Consider the following 20,808-nt stretch of genomic DNA (forward strand, 5'->3'; position numbering starts at 1 on the left):
TAACATCACAGTAACATCACAGTAACATATTAACATCACAGTAACCCAACTTAACACAGTAACATAGTAACATCTACATCTCTGAAGTAGGGTACAGGGTACTATTTATTATTACAGCACCCAACACAGTAGTCCATAGGGTACAGGGTACTATTTATTATTACAGCACCCAACACAGTAGTCCATAGGGTACAGGGTACTATTTATTATTACAGCACCCAACACAGTAGTCCATAGAGTACAGGGTACTATTTATTATTACAGCACCCAACATAGTAGTACATAGGGTACTATTTATTATTACAGCACCCAACACAGTAGTCCATAGGGTACAGGGTACTATTTATTATTACAGCACCCAACACAGTAGTACATAGGGTACTATTTATTATTAAAGCACCCAACACAGTAGTCCATAGGGTACAGGGTACTATTTGCTATTCCAGCACCCAACTTAACTCAAATGACCACAGCAACAACTTTCTGTATATTTGGGTTGCTAGGATACAAAACAACATTCCACCTAAATCCCAGACCCTTACAGTGGAGATATCCACACCACCTGGGGCAGAGGTGAATATCTTCCCTTTACATGTATGTTCTCTCTATGAGACATGTTGCTTAGTGTTTCCAGTTCTTTCCCAGAGGTGGACTCCGTTCCTCGTGGTCAAATAGGTCGGAGTCTTTTACGAAAACTTGGAAAAGGAAAATAAGAAAATACTATGGTTATAATCTGTCACGACCAGGGCTTAGTCCCCAATGCACCTTCTACACTATACAGTGCATTACTTTTAATGAGCCGTATCGGCCCTGTTCAACAGAAGTACACTATTTCACTACTTAAGGGGATAGCGTGTCATTTTTGGACGAATTGTACGATATTCAGCCAAGACTGTGGTCCTTTTAAGCAATATTCTGGATTCAGACCATGGGACCTGAAATAGATTTTTAAAATAGGGTTTTTAAATAGATTTTTAAAATAGGGTTTTTAAATACATTTTTTGGGGGGGGGTGAACAGTTCTGTTGTGGATATTCCATAGTCACAGGGATACTGGCAGAGAAATTTAGGGCCATACCTATTGTGTTATAATACAGCCTCGAGCTCATCACATTTCATAGAAATAACCTTTTCAGAATGATTTTATGCTGGTTCGCATATGCAATTGATGTTGAATTTTTTGGGGGGGGTATGTGTTTTTTTTCCCCAAAGAAAAGAAACGTTAATTTAATTAAAATGTAATATATCATAGAAATAAATATTATTTTACAGGATTACATCAGCATCCTTATCGAATATCATATTTTATATTCTAACTTTATAAGTGTGTTAGAATGTCAGTTCTGTGTGTATTTCTCAGAAAGCAGGTTCAAACCAACGATGATATCTGTTGAACAAGGTGTGAATGTGCGTATTTCTCAGAAAGCAGGTTCAAACCAACGATGATATCTGTTGAACAAGGTGTGAATGTGTGTATTTCCCAGAAAGCAGGTTCAAACCAACGATGATATCTGTTGAACAAGGTGTGAATGTGTGTATTTCCCAGAAAGCAGGTTCAAACCAACGATGATATCTGTTGAACAAGGTGTGAATGTGTGTATTTCCCAGAAAGCAGGTTCAAACCGATGATATCTGTTGAACAAGGTGTGAATGTGTGTATTTCCCAGAAAGCAGGTTCGATGATATCTGTTGAACAAGGTGTGAATGTGTGTATTTCCCCAGAAAGCAGGTTCAAACCAACGATGATATCTGTTGAACAAGGTGTGAATGTGTGTATTTCCCAGAAAGCAGGTTCAAACCAACGATGATATCTGTTGAACAAGGTGTGAATGTGTGTATTTCTCAGAAAGCAGGTTCAAACCAACGATGATATCTGTTGAACAAGGTGTGAATGTGTGTATTTCCCAGAAAGCAGGTTCAAACCAACGATGATATCTGTTGAACAAGGTGTGAATGTGTGTATTTCCCAGAAAGCAGGTTCAAACCAACGATGATATCTGTTGAACAAGGTGTGAATGTGTGTATTTCCCAGAAAGCAGGTTCAAACCAACGATGATATCTGTTGAACAAGGTGTGAATGTGCGTATTTCTCAGAAAGCAGGTTCAAACCAACGATGATATCTGTTGAACAAGGTGTGAATGTGTGTATTTCCCAGAAAGCAGGTTCAAACCAACGATGATATCTGTTGAACAAGGTGTGAATGTGTGTATTTCCCAGAAAGCAGGTTCAAACCAACGATGATATCTGTTGAACAAGGTGTGAATGTGTGTATTTCTCAGTAAGCAGGTTCAAACCAACGGTGATATCTGTTGAACAAGGTGTGAATGTGTGTATTTCCCCAGAAAGCAGGTTCAAACCAACGATGATATCTGTTGAACAAGGTGTGCTCCAAAATAACCAATGAGCTGTTATATAGCCGGTAACCATGGCAGCGTCAAAATGTGTCGACAACCAAGGCGTTTATTATACCCTGGCCAAGTTTATGAGAGGCTTTTTAGAAAGCACTCATGATTAAAACTTGTTTGCCAAACGTCGGCCATTTGCACGTTTGTGCTTTACTGAAACGTCCACACCAGAAAAACACACGCTCTAAATATCAGTTTGTCACAGTGGGTTTGTTTTCATTAGTCAGTCGTTACACACAAACACACACATTTAAAACACACACTCTACATTAAAAACAGGTCCATTGAAACCTGCTCCAGTTTACTGCAGCAGCCTCTCTCGGCTTGCTGCCGAGCATGGGGCTAGATGTAGAGTGTGTGTACGTGTCTGCCATGAAGCTAAATGGTTGGGAGGCAGACAGATTGAAAGCACCGGGGTAACGCAGCTTGCGTCTGTTGTTTTGCAAATAGTACCCTGTACCCTACGGTCCCTGGTCAGTACAGAGCAAGAGAGAGAGAGAGAGAGAGAGAGAGAGAGAGAGAGAGAGAGAGAGAGAGAGAGAGAGAGAGAGAGAGAGAGGCAGAGAGAGAGAGAGAGAGAGAGAGAGAGAGAGAGAGAGAGAGAGAGAGAGAGAGAGAGAGAGAGAGGGAGAGAGGGAGTGAGAGGGAGAGAGAGAGAGAGAGGGAGTGAGAGAGAGAGAGAGAGTTTGTGAAAAAGCTATGAATAACAAAACACCAATTTCAACAGTATTTTCTCTCGTCAGTATTTTTTCTCAACAGAGGTCCAGGCCTCTCTAAATCTGTGCCAGTGATGTGTCTTGTCTTCAGACTGTGAGAGCAGAGAGTGGCCGGACCGGGCCTCTTGTTTGTTATAGCGTTCAGACATTTCCACTTGGCCGTTCTCCCCCTCTCTGATGTATTACATTGGTCCTTCCTTAATGTGGCATTTTCAAAAACAATACAATTTCATTAATGCTAGTAAAACCAAATGCTTTTCAACCGATCGCTGCCTGCACCCGCACGCCTGACCAGCATCACCACCCTGGATGGTTCCAACCTTGAATATGTGGACACCTATAAGTACCTAGGTGTCTGGCTAGACTGCAAACTCTCCTTCCAGACCCATATCAAACATCTCCAATCAAAAATCAAATCAAGAATCGGCTTTCTATCCCGCAACAAAGCCCCCTTCACTCACGCTGCCAAGCTTACCCTAGTAAAACTGACTATCCTACCGATCCTCGACTTCGGCGACGTCATCTACAAAATTGCTTCCAACACTCAACTCAGCAAACTGGATGCAGTTTATCACAGTGCCTTCCGTTTTGTCACTAAAGCACCTTATACCACCCACCACTGCGACTTGTATGCTCTAGTCGGCTAGTCCTCGCTACATATTTGTCGCCAGACCCACTGGCTCCAGGTCATCTACAAGGCCATGCTAGGCAAAGCTCCGCCTTATCTCAGCTCACTGGTCACGATGGCAACACCCACCCGTAGCACGCGCTCCAGCAGGTGTATCTCATTGATCATCCCTAAAGCCAACGCCTCATTTGGCCGCCTTTCGTTCCTGTACTCTCCTGCCTGTGACTGGAACGAATTGCAAAAATCGCTGAAGTTGGAGACTTTTATCTCCCTCACCAACTTCAAACATCAGCTAGCTGAGCAGCTAACCGATCGCTGCAGCTGTACATAATCTATTGGTAAATAGCACACCCATTTTCACCTACCTCATCCCCACAGTTTTTATTTATTTACTTTTCTGCTCTTTTGCACACCAATATCTCTACCTGTACATGATCATCTGATCATTTATCACTCCAGTGTTAATCTGCAATATTGTAATTATTCGCCTACCTCCTCATGCCTTTTGCACACATTGTATATAGACTCCTTTTTTCTCTGTGTTATTGACTTGTTAATTGTTTACTCCATGTGTAACTCTGTGTTGTCTGTTCACACTGCTATGCTTTATCTTGGCCAGGTCGCAGTTGCAAATGAGAACCTGTTCTCAACTAGCCTACCTGGTTAAATAAAGGTGAAATAAAAAAATAAAATAAAAATAATAATTAAAAATATATATTTCATTCATAGCGTTTGTGAGGATTTCACCCATGATCACAGCTGCACAATATGTGACCAATACAATGGGATTTGATAGGAAGAAAAGTCAATTATTGCACATAAAAGCAGAACCACTGCATAAGGTTATTCAATGTAATCCCTTACCTTCACTGTGTGGGTAGAGTTAGGGGGTCGTAACCCCTTACCTTAACTGTGTGGGTAGAGTTAGGGGGTCGTAACCCCTTACCTTCACTGCGTGGGTAGAGTTGGGGGTCGTAACCCCTTACCTTAACTGTGTGGGTAGAGTTGGGGGTCGTAACCCCTTACCTTCACTGTGTGGGTAGAGTTGGAGGGGGGTCGTAACCCCTTATCTTCACTGTGTGGGTAGAGTTAGGGGGTCGTAACCCCTTACCTTAACTGTGTGGGTAGAGTTAGGGGGTCGTAACCCCTTACCTTCACTGCGTGGGTAGAGTTGGGGGGGGTCGTAACCCTTACCTTAACTGCGTGGGTAGAGTTGGGGGGGTTGTAACCCTTACCTTAACTGTGCGGGTAGAGTTAGGGGGTCGTATGCTGTGGACACCATTCTCTGTGAGCCCAGATCTGTAGATTTCAGCACAGTTTCTGTAGATCACTGGCTCCTCTTTGGGTGTAGTGGGTATATCTGGGTAGAGAGGGATAACATCCAGGATAATGACTATGTACTGGGTATATCTGGGTAGAGAGGGATAGCATGCAGGATAATGACTATGTACTGGGTATATCTGGGTAGAGAGGGATAACATCCAGGATAATGACTATGTACTGGGTATATCTGGGTAGAGAGGGATAGCATCCAGGATAATGACTATGTACTGGGTATATCTGGGTAGAGAGGGATAGCATGCAGGATAATGACTATGTACTGGGTATATCTGGGTAGAGAGGGATAGCATGCAGGATAATGACTATGTAGTGGGTATATCTGGGTAGAGAGGGATAACATCCAGGATAATGACTATGTACTGGGTATATCTGGGTAGAGAGGGATAGCATGCAGGATAATGACTATTGGTTTTCCTACTCCTACTTTCCTACTACCTAAAACCAGTGGAAAAGCACAAAAAAATGCTTTCATTACTTCCAATTAACAAACACATTCACAGTAGATCTCTCTCACCGTTGCAGTGGGTGACCATGGCTAGCAGCTGCTGCACGGTGTCAGTCAGTATAGTCTGCTGTTTCTGCAGTAGTGTGCTGTTGTGTGTGGAGCTCCCCAGCTCTCCATTTAGCTGGGTGACCAGGCGCCTCTGTCTCTCCAGCATGTCCTGCAACTGCTGTTTCTCCTTCTGAAGATCCTGGAGCTCCTTAACGTGCCTGGCCTCTAAAGCTGAGAACCTTTGCTCTAGCAAACTAAAACAGAGATACATACGAGAGAGAGAGAGATGGAGGGGGAGAGAAGAGAGAGAGTGAGTTATATAACCCATTGCCCTTCATGGTTGTGAGGTCTGGGGTCTGCCTCTTCAACTAAGAATTAACAGAAAACTGAGCAAAAAGAGAGTACACAGTGGCAGAATACCTGACCACTGTGACTGACCCAAACTTATAATAATAATAATAATATATGCCATTTAGCAGACGCTTTTATCCAAAGCGACTTACAGTCATGTGTGCATACATTCTACGTATGGGTGGTCCCGGGGATCGAACCCACTACCCTGGCGTTACAAGCGCCATGCTCTACCAACTGAGCTACAGAAGGACCAAACTTAAGGAAAGCTTTGACTATGTACAGACTATGTACAGACTCAGTGAATATAGCCTTGCTATTGAGAAAGGCTGCCGTAGGCAGACCTGGCTCTCAAGAGAAGACAGGCTATATGAACATTTCCCACACAATTAGGTGGAAACTGAGCAGCAGAGAGAGTTTGGGCACCCAGAACACATAAAACGCTCAAACAAACAAAAACATGATTAAACATCAAATAAAAACACAACACCAAATCCTCTTCCACAGTAACACAACAACCTCTGAATGAGTCATATACTCAAAAACAGATAAATCGGTCAAAGACCAGTTTCAAAATAATAAAACAGAAATTCCCTAAAAGGATTTTTTACGTCCATTGGAGTGTCACCTATGTCCTTATATTAGTTATATTCAAGAATAAAGCCAATAAGTGATTTTTATTGTGATACATATAAATGTACCCTAATAAAATGTCATTCAGTATAACAATGTTTTTTTTAATAAATACAATTTAATACCCATTTTTCATTAATCACAAGATTATATATTCATGCTTAGACTGGCAGAAATATAATTTCCCAGAAAAAAAATGTCATTTTTATTTTGAATACCACATATGTGATGCGTCACATATGAAGATTTTATACAAAAACTTCCTGCCAAAAAAAAACGCACAAATTTATAAAAATATCTTTCACTTCATTCTTTGATATTTGTTTTTGTCTGTTTGTGGCTCGCTGAGAGAGATACATGACACCACACACATATAAAGAACATGGGTTTTATTATACAACATAGTGTACATAGTTCACATGAGGTACAATTGAAATCACCTAGGATGTTGAGCTGGTACCAGTTGTTCAAGGGGGGCTGCTCAAAAGAGTTTCCTTCAGTGGATACTGGAGTTAAGTTCATCGTCATTTGTAAGATTTTTTTTTCACGGCGCCTCCTCTGATTGAATCTACATTTTTCCCCTCTTTTTTTTCAGCATCAGATTGTGTCGTTGTACGGATCGGTGGATGATCCGGATTGACATCTTTCATTATCCTCTGATCGCTGAAAAACCAAAACGTAAGAGTTGTGACACTGGCACAGAATAGGATTAGCATTTCCATTAAATGTTAATAGTAGGCTAAACAATGATAAAAATTTATAACAATTTATCAAAGTTTAAATGTTAAATCAACTCCTTCTCCCCTTTCTCTCTCAAACATGTTTTGTTATTTTTTTCATTGGTTAATAATAATTTTGTTAATTGTTAATAATAATCACTATAGTACAATTTGTGCCGGTGACTGGTCTGTGCTGTGCAGCCCTCTCCTTATTAGACAACGGCATAAGATAACGAGCCTTAAAATGCCATAAAATAGTTTACAATTATAATATACAGCATTCATACAAGTAAATATGAATTGCATGATTAAATGCTGTAAACTAGTGACAACAGGGGATAACAAAGCTACATTCAGCTTAACGGGTGACTTTGTGGTGTGACATGAAACTTTTGTTGTGCTGAAGGACGTATTTCATGAATAAACATAGTCAACAGAGCAGTTCCTTGGCCACTATAAAGTAATGACCAATAAAGATTATCCTTACTTTTCATATTTAATATAGGTTTTTATAAAATAATAACATTAAAAGTATGTTTTCTGTGTTGTACTGAAGGATATGTACCATCTAAAGGTAAGGAGTAACATTAAGACTATCCCATCTAAAGGTAAGGAGTAACATTAAGACTATCCCATCTAAAGGTAGACAGTAACATTAAGACTATCCCATCTAAAGGTAAGGAGTAACATTAAGACTATCCCATCTAAAGGTAAGGAGTAACATTACGACTATCCCATCTAAAGGTAAGGAGTAACATTAAGACTATCCCATCTAAAGGTAAGGAGTAACATTAAGACTATACCATCTAAAGGTAAGGAGTAACATTAAGACTATCCCATCTAAAGGTAAGGAGTAACATTAAACATTAAGACTATCCCATCTAAAGGTAGACAGTAACATTAAGACTATACCATCTAAAGGTAAGGAGTAACATTAAGACTATCCCATCTAAAGCTAAGGAGTAACATTAAACATTAAGACTATCCCATCTAACGGTAAGGAGTAACATTAAGACTGTACCATCTAAAGGTAAGGAGTAACATTAAGACTGTACCATCTAAAGGTAAGGAGTAACATTAAGACTATACCATCTAAAGGTAAGGAGTAACATTAAACATTAAGACTATACCATCTAAAGGTAAGGAGTAACATTAAGACTATACCATCTAAAGGTAAGGAGTAACATTAAGACTATACCATCTAAAGGTAAGGAGTAACATTAAACATTAAGACTATACCATCTAAAGGTAAGGAGTAACATTAAGACTATACCATCTAAAGGTAAGGAGTAACATTAAGACTATACCATCTAAAGGTAAGGAGTAACATTAAACATTAAGACTATACCATCTAAAGGGTAAGGAGTAACATTAAGACTATCCCATCTAAAGGTAGGGAGTAACATTAAGACTATACCATCTAAAGGTAAGGAGTAACATTACGACTATCCCATCTAAAGGTAAGGAGTAACATTAAGACTATACCATCTAAAGGTAAGGAGTAACATTACGACTATCCCATCTAAAGGTAAGGAGTAACATTAAGACTATACCATCTAAAGGTAAGGAGTAACATTAAACATTAAGACTATACCATCTAAAGGGTAAGGAGTAACATTAAGACTATCCCATCTAAAGGTAGGGAGTAACATTAAGACTATACCATCTAAAGGGTAAGGAGTAACATTAAGACTATACCATCTAAAGGTAGGGAGTAACATTAAGACTATACCATCTAAAGGTAAGGAGTAACATTAAACATTAAGACTATACCATCTAAAGGGTAAGGAGTAACATTAAGACTATCCCATCTAAAGGTAGGGAGTAACATTAAGACTATCCCATCTAAAGGTAGGGAGTAACATTAAGACTATACCATCTAAAGGTAAGGAGTAACATTAAACATTAAGACTATCCCATCTAACGGTAAGGAGTAACATTAAAGGCACACCTGAAATTGGAGGGTGCGCAATTCAAATAAATAATCATAAAAATGATGGATATTAAAGATTTAGGTACATACAAGTGTCTTATTTCGGTTAAAAGCTCAAAGTCTTGTTCATCTAACTGTATCGTCTGATTTACAATAGGCTTTACAGTGAAAGTATGCCATGCGATTGTTTGAGGACGGTGCCCAACATCAAAATATTTTCCAACTTAGCGCAGACTTCATAAAATCACAAATAGCAATTAAATATTCACTTACTTTTTGAACATCTTCCTCTGATTTGCAATCCAAAGGGTCCCAGCTACAACATGAATGGTTGTTTTGTCAGATAAAATCCTTCTTTATATCCCAAAAAGTCTGTTTAGTTGGCGCCATCGATTTGAGTAATCCACTCGTTCAACATGCAGAGAAACGAATCCAAAAAGCTACTGATAAACTTTGTTAAAACAAGTCCAAATATGTTTCTATTTGATCCTCTACAATGTAAATAAACGAAAAGTAATGTTCAATAGAGAAGCAAAATTAGCAGGTGCGCATCCTCTTCGTTGCGCACGTACAGACTGATTTCTGAATCCCACTACCAAAACTCTAAATTCTTCCTCGTTTGGGAAACAACAAGCCTGAAACCTTGAACAAAGACTGGCGACATCTAGTGGAAGACATAGGAATTGCCAACTGGGAGCTGGAATTGGATATTCGGTCCATTGGAAGAGCATGAGCTCGCAAAAAAAAAAAAAAATCCGGTTGGATTTGAATTGGATTTTCTCCTAACATATCAATTGTGTTATAGTCTCATACATTATTTTAACATTTCTACATTTCTACAAACTTCAAAGTATTTTCTATCCAATGGTGTCACTTATATGCATATCCTGGCTTCTGGAACTGAGTAACAGGCAATTAACTTTGGCAGTTAAACTTTGGGCACGTCAGTCAGACAGGAAGCGGATAAAAAATAGCCTGAAGACGTTAATCCCCCTGCACTGTCATGCAGGTGAAAGAGGACCCAAGAGCGACTTAACAGAAACAGAGTTTATTTAAGTCCAAACAGGGAATAACAGAAATCCTCTAGTCTGTAGAGGGGAATAACTGGAGAAGCGGCCACAGACTGCAGGTCGCTTCGGGTAGGCGCAGGCCGTAGTAGACAGAGACACCTGCTCACGCAGCATCTGATGAAGGCAAAAACACGACAGGACAGGGCGAAACACAATCACAGCATGGTGAATACAAAACAAGGAACCGACGGGACAGGAACGGAACACAAAGGAATAAATAGGGACTCTAATCAGGGGAAAGGATCGGGAACAGGTGTGGGAAGACTAAATGATGATTAGGGGAATAGGAACAGCTGGGAGCAGGAACGGAACGATAGAGAGAAGAGAGAGCGAGAGAGTGAGAGGGGAGGGGGAGAGAGAGGAAAGAACCCAATAAGACCAGCAGAGGGAAACGAACAGAATGGGGACACAGGGACAAGACATGATAATAAATGACAAACATGACAGTACCCCCACTCACCGAGCGCCTCCTGGCGCACTCGAGGAGGAATCCTGGCGGCAACGGAGGAAATCATCGATGAGTGAACGGTCCAGCACGTCCCGAGACGGAACCCAACTCCTCTCCTCAGGACCGTAACCCTCCCAATCCACTAAGTATTGGTGACCCCGTCCCCGAGAACGCATGTCCATGATCTTATGTACCTTGTAAATAGGTGCGCTCTCGACAAGGACGGGAGGGGGGAGGGAAGACGAACGGGGTGCGAAGAAAGGGCTTAACACAGGAGACATGGAAGACAGGATGGACGCGACGAAGATGTCGCGGAAAGAAGCAGTCGCACAGCGACAGGATTGACGACCTGGGAGACACGGAACGGACCAATGAACCGCGGAGTCAACTTACGAGAAGCTGTCGTAAGAGGAAGGTTGCGAGTGGAAAGCCACACTCTCTGGCCGCAACAATACCTTGGACTCTTAATCCTGCGTTTATTGGCGGCTCTCACCGTCTGTGCCCTGTAACGGCAAAGTGCAGACCTCACCCTCCTCCAGGTGCGCTCACAACGTTGGACAAACGCTTGAGCGGAGGGAACGCTGGACTCGGCAAGCTGGGATGAGAACAGAGGAGGCTGGTAACCCAGACTACTCTGAAACGGAGATAACCCGGTAGCAGACGAAGGAAGCGAATTGTGAGCGTATTCTGCCCAGGGAGCTGTTCTGCCCAAGACGCAGGGTTTCTGAAAGAAAGGCTGCGTAGTATGCGACCAATCGTCTGATTGGCCCTCTCTGCTTGACCGTTAGACTGGGGATGAAACCCGGAAGAGAGACTGACGGACGCACCAATCAAACGACAGAACTCCCTCCAAAACTGTGACGTGAATTGCGGGCCTCTGTCTGAAACGGCGTCTAACGGGAGGCCATGAATTCTGAATACATTCTCAATAATGATTTGTGCCGTCTCCTTAGCGGAAGGAAGTTTAGCGAGGGGAATGAAATGTGCCGCCTTAGAGAACCTATCGACAACCGTCAGAATCACAGTCTTCCCCGCAGACAAAGGCAGACCGGTAATGAAGTCTAAGGCAATGTGAGACCATGGTCGAGAAGGAATGGGGAGCGGTCTGAGACGACCGGCAGGAGGAGAGTTACCCGACTTAGTCTGCGCGCAGTCCGAACAAGCAGCCACGAAACGGCGCGTGTCACGCTCCTGAGTCGGCCACCAAAAGCGCTGGCGAATAGACGCAAGAGTGCCTCGAACACCGGGATGACCAGCTAACTTGGCAGAGTGAGCCCACTGAAGAACAGCCAGACGAGTGGAAACAGGAACGAAAGGAGGTTACTAGGACAGCGCGCGGCGACGCAGTGTGCGTGAGTGCTTGCTTAACCTGTCTTTCAATTCCCCAGACTGTTAACCCGACAACACGCCCATAAGGAAGAATCCCCTCGGGATCAGTAGAAGCCACAGAAGAACTAAACAGACGGGATAAGGCATCAGGCTTGGTGTTCTTGCTACCCGGGCGGTAGAAATCACAAACTCGAAACGAGCGAAAAACAACGCCCAACGAGCTTGACGGGCATTAAGTCGTTTGGCAGAACGGATGTACTCAAGGTTCTTATGGTCTGTCCAAACGACAAAGGAACGGTCGCCCCCTCCAACCACTGTCGCCATTCGCCTAGGGCTAAGCGGATGGCGAGCAGTTCACGGTTACCCACATCATAGTTGCGCTCAGATGGCGACAGGCGATGAGAAAAATAAGCGCAAGGATGAACCTTATCGTCAGACTGGAAGCGCTGGGATAGAATGGCTCCCACGCCTACCTCTGAAGCGTCAACCTCGACAATGAATTGTCTAGTGACGTCAGGAGTAACGAGGATAGGAGCGGACGTAAAACGTTCTTTTAGAAGATCAAAAGCTCCCTGGGCGGAACCGGACCACTTAAAACACGTCTTGACAGAAGTAAGAGCTGTGAGAGGGGCAGCAACTTGACCGAAATTACGAATGAAACGCCGATAGAAATTAGCGAAACCTAAAAAGCGCTGCAACTCGACACGTGACCTTGGAACGGGCCAATCACTGACAGCTTGGACCTTAGCGGAATCCATCTGAATGCCTTCAGCGGAAATAACGGAACCGAGAAAAGTAACGGAGGAGACATGAAAAGAGCACTTCTCAGCCTTTACGTAGAGACAATTCTCTAAAAGGCGCTGTAGGACACGTCGAACGTGCTGAACATGAATCTCGAGTGACGGAGAAAAAATCAGGATATCGTCAAGATAGACAAAAACAAAAATGTTCAGCATGTCTCTCAGAACATCATTAACTAATGCCTGAAAAACAGCTGGCGCATTGGCGAGACCGAACGGCAGAACCCGGTACTCAAAATGCCCTAACGGAGTGTTAAACGCCGTTTTCCACTCGTCCCCCTCTCTGATGCGCACGAGATGGTAAGCGTTACGAAGGTCCAACTTAGTAAAGCACCTGGCTCCCTGCAGAATCTCGAAGGCTGATGACATAAGGGGAAGCGGATAACGATTCTTAACCGTTATGTCATTCAGCCCTCGATAATCCACGCAGGGCGCAGAGTACCGTCCTTCTTCTTAACAAAAAGAACCCCGCCCCGGCCGGAGAAGAAGAAGGCACTATGGTACCGGCGTCAAGAGACACAGACAAATAATCCTCGAGAGCCTTACGTTCGGGAGCCGACAGAGAGTATAGTCTACCTCGAGGAGGAGTGGTCCCCGGAAGGAGATCAATACTACAATCATACGACCGGTGAGGAGGAAGGGAGTTGGCTCGGGACCGACTGAAGACCGTGCGCAGATCATGATATTCCTCCGGCACTCCTGTCAAATCGCCAGGTTCCTCCTGAGAAGTAGGGACAGAAGAAACGGGAGGGATGGCAGACATTAAACACTTCACATGACAAGAAACGTTCCAGGATAGGATAGAATTACTAGACCAATTAATAGAAGGATTATGACATACTAGCCAGGGATGACCCAAAACAACAGGTGTAAACGGTGAACGGAAAATCAAAAAAGAAATAGTCTCACTGTGGTTACCAGATACTGTGAGAGTTAAAGGTAGTGTCTCAAATTTGATACTGGGAAGATGACTACCATCTAAGGCAAACATGGGCGTAGGCCTGTCTAACGGTCTGAAAGGAATGTTATGTTTCCGAACCCATGCTTCGTCCATGAAACAACCCTCCGCCCCAGAGTCAATCAAGGCACTGCATGTAGCACCCGAACCGGTCCAGCGTAGATGGACCGACATAGTAGTACAAGATCTAGATGAAGGGACCTGAGTAGTAGCGCTCACCAGTAGCCCTCCGCTTACTGATGGGCTCTGGCCTCTTACTGGACATGAATTAACAAAATGTCCAGCAACTCCGCAATAGAGGCACAGGCGGTTGGTGATCCTCCGTTCCCTCTCCTTAGTCGAGATGCGAATCCCTCCCAGCTGCATGGGCTCAGTCTCAAAGCCAGAGGAGGGAGATGGTTGCGATGCGGAGCAGGGAAACACCGTTGATGCGAGCTCTCTTCCACGAGCCCGGTGACGAAGATCTACCCGTCGTTCTATGCGGATGGCGAGAGCAATCAAAGAGTCCACATCTGATGGAACCTCCCGGGAGAGAATCTCATCCTTAACCACTGCGTGGAGTCCCTCCAGAAAACGAGCGAGCAGCGCCGGCTCGTTCCACTCACTAGAGGCAGCAAGAGTGCGAAACTCAATAGAATAATCCGTTATGGACCGTTCACCTTGGCATAAGGAAGCCAGGGCCCTAGAAGCCTCCCTACCAAAAACTGAACGGTCAAAAACCCGAATCATCTCCTCTTTAAAGTTCTGGAACTTGTTAGAGCAATCAGCCCTTGCCTCCCAGATAGCTGTGCCCCATTCTCGAGCCCGGCCAGTAAGGAGTGAAATGACGTAAGCAACCCGAGCTCTCTCTCTAGAGTATGTGTTGGGTTGGAGAGAGAACACAATCTCACACTGCGTGAAAGGAGCGGCACTCAGTGGGCTGCCCGGAGTAGCAAGGTGGGTTATTAACCCTAGGTTCTGGAGGCTCGGCAGGCCAGGAAGTAACAGGTGGCACGAGACGTAGACTCTGGAACTGTCCAGAGAGGTCGGAAACCTGAGCGGCCAGGTTCTCCACGGCATGGCGAGCAGCAGACAATTCCTGCTCGTGTCTGCCGAGCATGGCTCCTTGGATCTCGACGGCAGTGTAACGAGCGTCTGAAGTCGCTGGGTCCATTCCTTGGTCGGTTCCTTCTGTCATGCAGGTGAAAGAGGACCCAAGAGCGACTTAACAGAAACAGAGTTTATTTAAGTCCAAACAGGGAATAACAGAAATCCTCTAGTCTGTAGAGGGGAATAACTGGAGAAGCGGCCACAGACTGCAGGTTTCGGGTAGGCGCAGGCCGTAGTAGACAGAGACACCTGCTCACACGCAGCATCTGATGAAGGCAAAAACACGACAGGACAGGGCGAAACACAATCACAGCATGGTGAATACAAAACAAGGAACCGACGGGACAGGAACGGAACACAAAGGAATAAATAGGGACTCTAATCAGGGGAAAGGATCGGGAACAGGTGTGGGAAGACTAAATGATGATTAGGGGAATAGGAACAGCTGGGAGCAGGAACGGAACGATAGAGAGAAGAGAGAGCGAGAGAGTGAGAGGGGGAGGAGGAGAGAGAGGGAAAGAACCCAATAAGACCAGCAGAGGGAAACGAACAGAATGGGGACACAGGGACAAGACATGATAATAAATGACAAACATGACATGCACAGTCCCTGCAGCCGGACAGTTTTATCATTACTTCTAGAAAGACATGCTGTCAGCTCAACTATAAAAAGCTATTGCTCATTCAGCCGATAGAAACTTTCAACCGGTTCTCTCCACTAAGCAACAAATCAGAGCCTTCTCAGGTCTCTCCTCCACCCGTTACCCGCTATATTAGACTTAAAAAGTATCATCCAGCGATCATACTATTGTTTACCAGGGGCCAGGGCTACCGACGTTAAGGCTAATCTGGAGATGGTGCTGGCTAAAGCTAAAACTGGTGAGTGTAGAGAGTATAGAGATATTGTTATCCATGTCGGCACCAACAATGTTAGGATGAAACAGTCAGAGGTCACCAAGTGCAACATAGCCTCAGCATGTAAATCAGCTAGAAAGCGCGACAGCAAAGTCTCACAACTCAATCGCTGGTTGAGCACTCCCAAAAGATATAATTTGTAGATAATTGGCCCTCTTTCTGGGACTCACCCACAAACAGGACCAAGCCTGGCTTGCTGAGGAGTGACGGACTCCATCCTAGCTGGAGGGGTGCTCTCATCTTATCTATGAACATAGACATGGCTCTAACTCCTCTAGCTCCACAATGAGAGAGCCTGCTGCCTGGCCTGTTATCCAGTCTGTCAGCTTAGTGGAGTCTGCCACTAGCACAGTCAGTGTCGTCAGCTGAGCTTTCCCCATTGAGACTGTGTCTGTGCCTCAATCTAGGTCGGGCAAAACTAAACACGGAGGTGTTGGTGTTTGCCTTATCAATCTCACTGGAATAAAGACCTCCTCCATTCCTGTCGTTATTGAAAGAGATTGTGATATCTCACATCTCAAAATAGGGCTACTTAATGTTAGATCTCTCACTTCCAAGGCAGTTATAGTTTATGAACTAATCACTGATCATAATCTTGATGTGATTGGCCTGACTGAAACATTGCTTAAGCCTGATGAATTTACTGTTAAATGAGGCCTCTCCTCCTGGTTACACTAGTGACCATATCCCCAGCGCATCCCGCAAAGGCGGAAAGAAACATTTAATTTACCAACAAACAAAAAAATGACATTTTCATCTTTTGAGCTTCTAGTCATGTAATCTATGCAGCCTACTCAATCACTGTTTATAGCTACTGTTTACAGGCCTCCTTGGCCGTATACAGCGTTCCTCGCCGAGTTTCCTGAATTCCTATCGGACCTTGTAGTTATGGCAGATAATATTCACATTTTAGGTGACTTTAATATTCACATGGAAAAGTCCAAAAGGCTTTCGGGGCCATCATCGACTCAGTGGGTTTTGTCCAACATGTCTCCAGACCTACTCACTGACACAGTCAAACTCTGGACCTAGTTTTGTCCCGTGGAATAAATGTTGTGGATCTAAATGTTTTTCCTCATAATCCTGGACTATCGGACCACCATTTTATTATGTTTTGAAATCGCAAAAAAAATATCTGCTCAGACCCAACCATCAAAACCCATGCTAGAAATCTCAGACAAACCAAAGATTCCTAGATGCCCTTCCAGACTCCCTCCACCTACACAAGGACGTCAACAATCGGTTAACCACCTAACTTCATTTAACCTTGCGTAATACCCTAGATGCAGTTGTAACCCTGAAAACAATAAACATTTGACACGAAAAAAATGTGCTCCCTGGTGAACAGAAAATACCCCTGAAGCTTAAAGAAAATTGGAAATGGAAATGGCGCTCCACCAAACAGGAAGTCTTCCGACTATCTTGGAATGACAGTCCCGTGCAATATCAAACAGCCATCACTGCTGCTCCATCATTCTATTTTTCAACCTAATTGAGAAAAAGAAAATCCCCAATGTATTTATAATACAGTCGCAAAGCAGCATTCAACATCTAGGACACAGACAGGACACATTCAACAAGAGAGGAAAGCGAACTAAAAAGACTATACCATCTAGGACACAGTCAGGACACATTCAACAAGAGAGGAAAGCTAACTAAAGACTATACCATCTAGGACACAGTCAGGACACATTCACCAAGAGAGGAAAGCTAACTAAAGACTATACCATCTAGGACACAGTCAGGACACATTCACCAAGAGAGGAAAGCTAACTAAAGACTATACCATCTAGGACACAGACACATTCAACAAGAGAGGAAAGCTAACTAAAGACTATACCATCTAGGACACAGACACATTCAACAAGAGAGGAAAGCTAACTAAAGACTATACCATCTAGGACACAGACACATTCAACAAGAGAGGAAAGCTAACTAAAGACTATACCATCTAGGACAAAGTCAGGACATATTCAACAAGAGAGGAAAGCTAACTAAAGGCTATACCATCTAGGACACATTCAACAAGAGAGGAAAGCTAACTAAAGGCTATACCATCTAGGACACAGTCAGGACACATTCACCAAGAGAGGAAAGCTAACTAAAGACTATACCATCTAGGACACAGACACATTCAACAAGAGAGGAAAGCTAACTAAAGACTATACCATCTAGGACACATTCAACAAGAGAGGAAAGCTAACTAAAGACTATACCATCTAGGACACAGACACATTCAACAAGAGAGGAAAGCTAACTAAAGACTATACCATCTAGGACACATTCAACAAGAGAGGAAAGCTAACTAAAGACTATACCATCTAGGACACAGACACATTCAACAAGAGAGGAAAGCTAACTAAAGACTATACCATCTAGGACACATTCAACAAGAGAGGAAAGCTAACTAAAGACTATACCATCTAGGACACATTCAACAAGAGAGGAAAGCTAACTAAAGACTATACCATCTAGGACACATTCAACAAGAGAGGAAAGCTAACTAAAGGCTATACCATCTAGGACACAGACACATTCAACAAGAGAGGAAAGCTAACTAAAGACTATACCATCTAGGACAAAGTCAGGACATATTCAACAAGAGAGGAAAGCTAACTAAAGGCTATACCATCTAGGACACAGACACATTCAACAAGAGAGGAAAGCTAACTAAAGACTATACCATCTAGGACACAGACACATTCAACAAGAGAGGAAAGCTAACTAAAGACTATACCATCTAGGACAAAGTCAGGACATATTCAACAAGAGAGGAAAGCTAACTAAAGGCTATACCATCTAGGACACATTCAACAAGAGAGGAAAGCTAACTAAAGACTATACCATCTAGGACACAGACACATTCAACAAGAGAGGAAAGCTAACTAAAGACTATACCATCTAGGACACATTCAACAAGAGAGGAAAGCTAACTAAAGACTATACCATCTAGGACACAGTCAGGACACATTCAACAAGAGAGGAAAGCTAACTAAAGGCTATACCATCTAGGACACAGACACATTCAACAAGAGAGGAAAGCTAACTAAAGACTATACCATCTAGGACACATTCAACAAGAGAGGAAAGCTAACTAAAGACTATACCATCTAGGACACAGTCAGGACACATTCAACAAGAGAGGAAAGCTAACTAAAGACTATACCATCTAGGACACAGTCAGGACATATTCAACAAGAGAGGAAAGCTAACTAAAGGCTATACCATCTAGGACACAGACACATTCAACAAGAGAGGAAAGCTTTTAGCTTTTACTTTCACGAGAAAACACACAGAGAGAAATATATGTGTTGCAGATTACTCCTTTGTAGAAGTCCATAACGTGAAATAAATTAAACATCCCAAGGTTAATTCTGTAGATATTGTTATAAGGGACTATTGAAACATGTAACTTCCAGAGTTTTATTGTTGTAGTTTACAGAGTGATAAAAGTGCTGCTGTTGCTAGCTAGCATGCCTTTCTGTGATGCAGACGGTTAGCTGAGCTGCCAGCTGGTGCTGGCGTTGCATTATGGGAGATGTAGTTTTGGGCCACTAACGTCCGAATGGGATAGAGGCGATTTCAGTGTTTTTTGTACGCGAGTTGTTGTATTTTGTTGTATTTTGGTACTGTCAACACTGAGAGCACCTAGCAATGTATTGGGAGATGTGAGACAGGATGTGTGTTTTACCTTTCTTCATGCTCCTGTGTTGTCAGATGGTGCATTGGAGACTGATGTGTTCCTGTCCGTCTTTTCACGATTGCAGATCGACATAAAAACCAAAAAGAGCCGTAGTGTCTCTCTTCGTTCAGGTTCTCCTGTGGTACATAGACCGCTACATATTGGTCTCTCTTCGTTCAGCTTCTCCTGTGGTACATAGACCGCTACATATTGGTCTCTTTTCGTTCAGGTTCTCCTGTGGTACATAGATCACTACATATTGGTCTCTTTTCGTTCAGGTTCTCCTGTGGTACATAGATCACTACATATTGGTCTCTTTTCGTTCAGGTTATCCTGTGGTACATAGATCACTACATATTGAATCTCCTCTCAAACATTTTAGAAAAAGCTGTTACTCACTACCTTCCTGTAGACAGAATAATATATACGGATACGCTTCAGTCTGGTTTTAGACCCCATCATAGCACTGAGACTGCACTTGTGAAGGTGGTAAATGACCTTTTAATGGCATCGGACCGAGGCTCTGCATCTGTCCTCGTGCTCCTAGACCTTAGTGCTGCTTTTGATACCATCGATCACCACATTCTTTTGGAGAGATTGGAAACCCAAATTGGTCTACACGGACATGTTCTGGCCTGGTTTAGATCTTATCTGTCTGAAAGTTATAGATTTGTCCTCTGACAAATCAACTGTAAATCAAGGTTGCATTTTAGGATCACTATCAGGCTTAAGGAAGTGGCTGGCGGAAAATATTTGACAAAAGAGATGCTGTGAAGGAATATTTCAAGGAGAGCTATTTCCCGTAGTCTTAACATTGCAAATAAAACAAATGTTTTGTCAAAAAAATGATGCAGAGAAATGTATCCTTTAGTCAATTGTAGATTAGACTCCTGCGATGCTCCACCTTCTGGCAACCTGGATAAAACACTAAATAAACTTCAGTTATAAACACGAAGAATCCTGACAAGAACCACTTTTTTTATCATATACTTCAGTGCTAGCCTCCCTACATTAGTACTAGGGGCGGCAGGGTAGCCTAGTGGTTAGAGCATTGGACTAGTAACCAAAAGGTTGCAAGTTCAAACCCCTGAGCTGACAAGGTACAAATCTGTCGTTCTGCCCGTGAACAGGCAGTTAACCCACTGTTCCTAGGCCGTCATTGAAAATAAGAATTTGTTCTTAACTGACTTGCCTAGTAAAATAAAGGTAAAATAAAAATAAAAAACTAGCCTCCCTACACTAGTGCTAGCCTCCCTACACTAGTGCTAGCCTCCCTACATTAGTGCTAGCCTCCCTAC

General features: G+C 43.1%; 1 protein-coding gene across 1 annotated transcript in view; it reads right to left on the bottom strand.

Moving 5' to 3' along the window:
* Positions 1-20,808, bottom strand: part of LOC124012787 (angiopoietin-2-like) — a 123,260-nt gene that overhangs the window by 58,663 nt on the left and 43,789 nt on the right. Inside the window, exons 4-5 of the mRNA XM_046326748.1 lie at positions 5,605-5,837; positions 4,985-5,109 (exon numbers count right to left, since the gene is read on the bottom strand). Of these exons, the coding sequence (XP_046182704.1) occupies positions 4,985-5,109; positions 5,605-5,837 (358 nt within the window). The remainder of the gene's footprint in view (positions 1-4,984; positions 5,110-5,604; positions 5,838-20,808) is intronic.

The sequence above is a fragment of the Oncorhynchus gorbuscha genome, linkage group LG24 (assembly GCF_021184085.1).
Source record: "Oncorhynchus gorbuscha isolate QuinsamMale2020 ecotype Even-year linkage group LG24, OgorEven_v1.0, whole genome shotgun sequence".
Taxonomy (NCBI): Eukaryota; Metazoa; Chordata; class Actinopteri; order Salmoniformes; family Salmonidae; genus Oncorhynchus; species Oncorhynchus gorbuscha.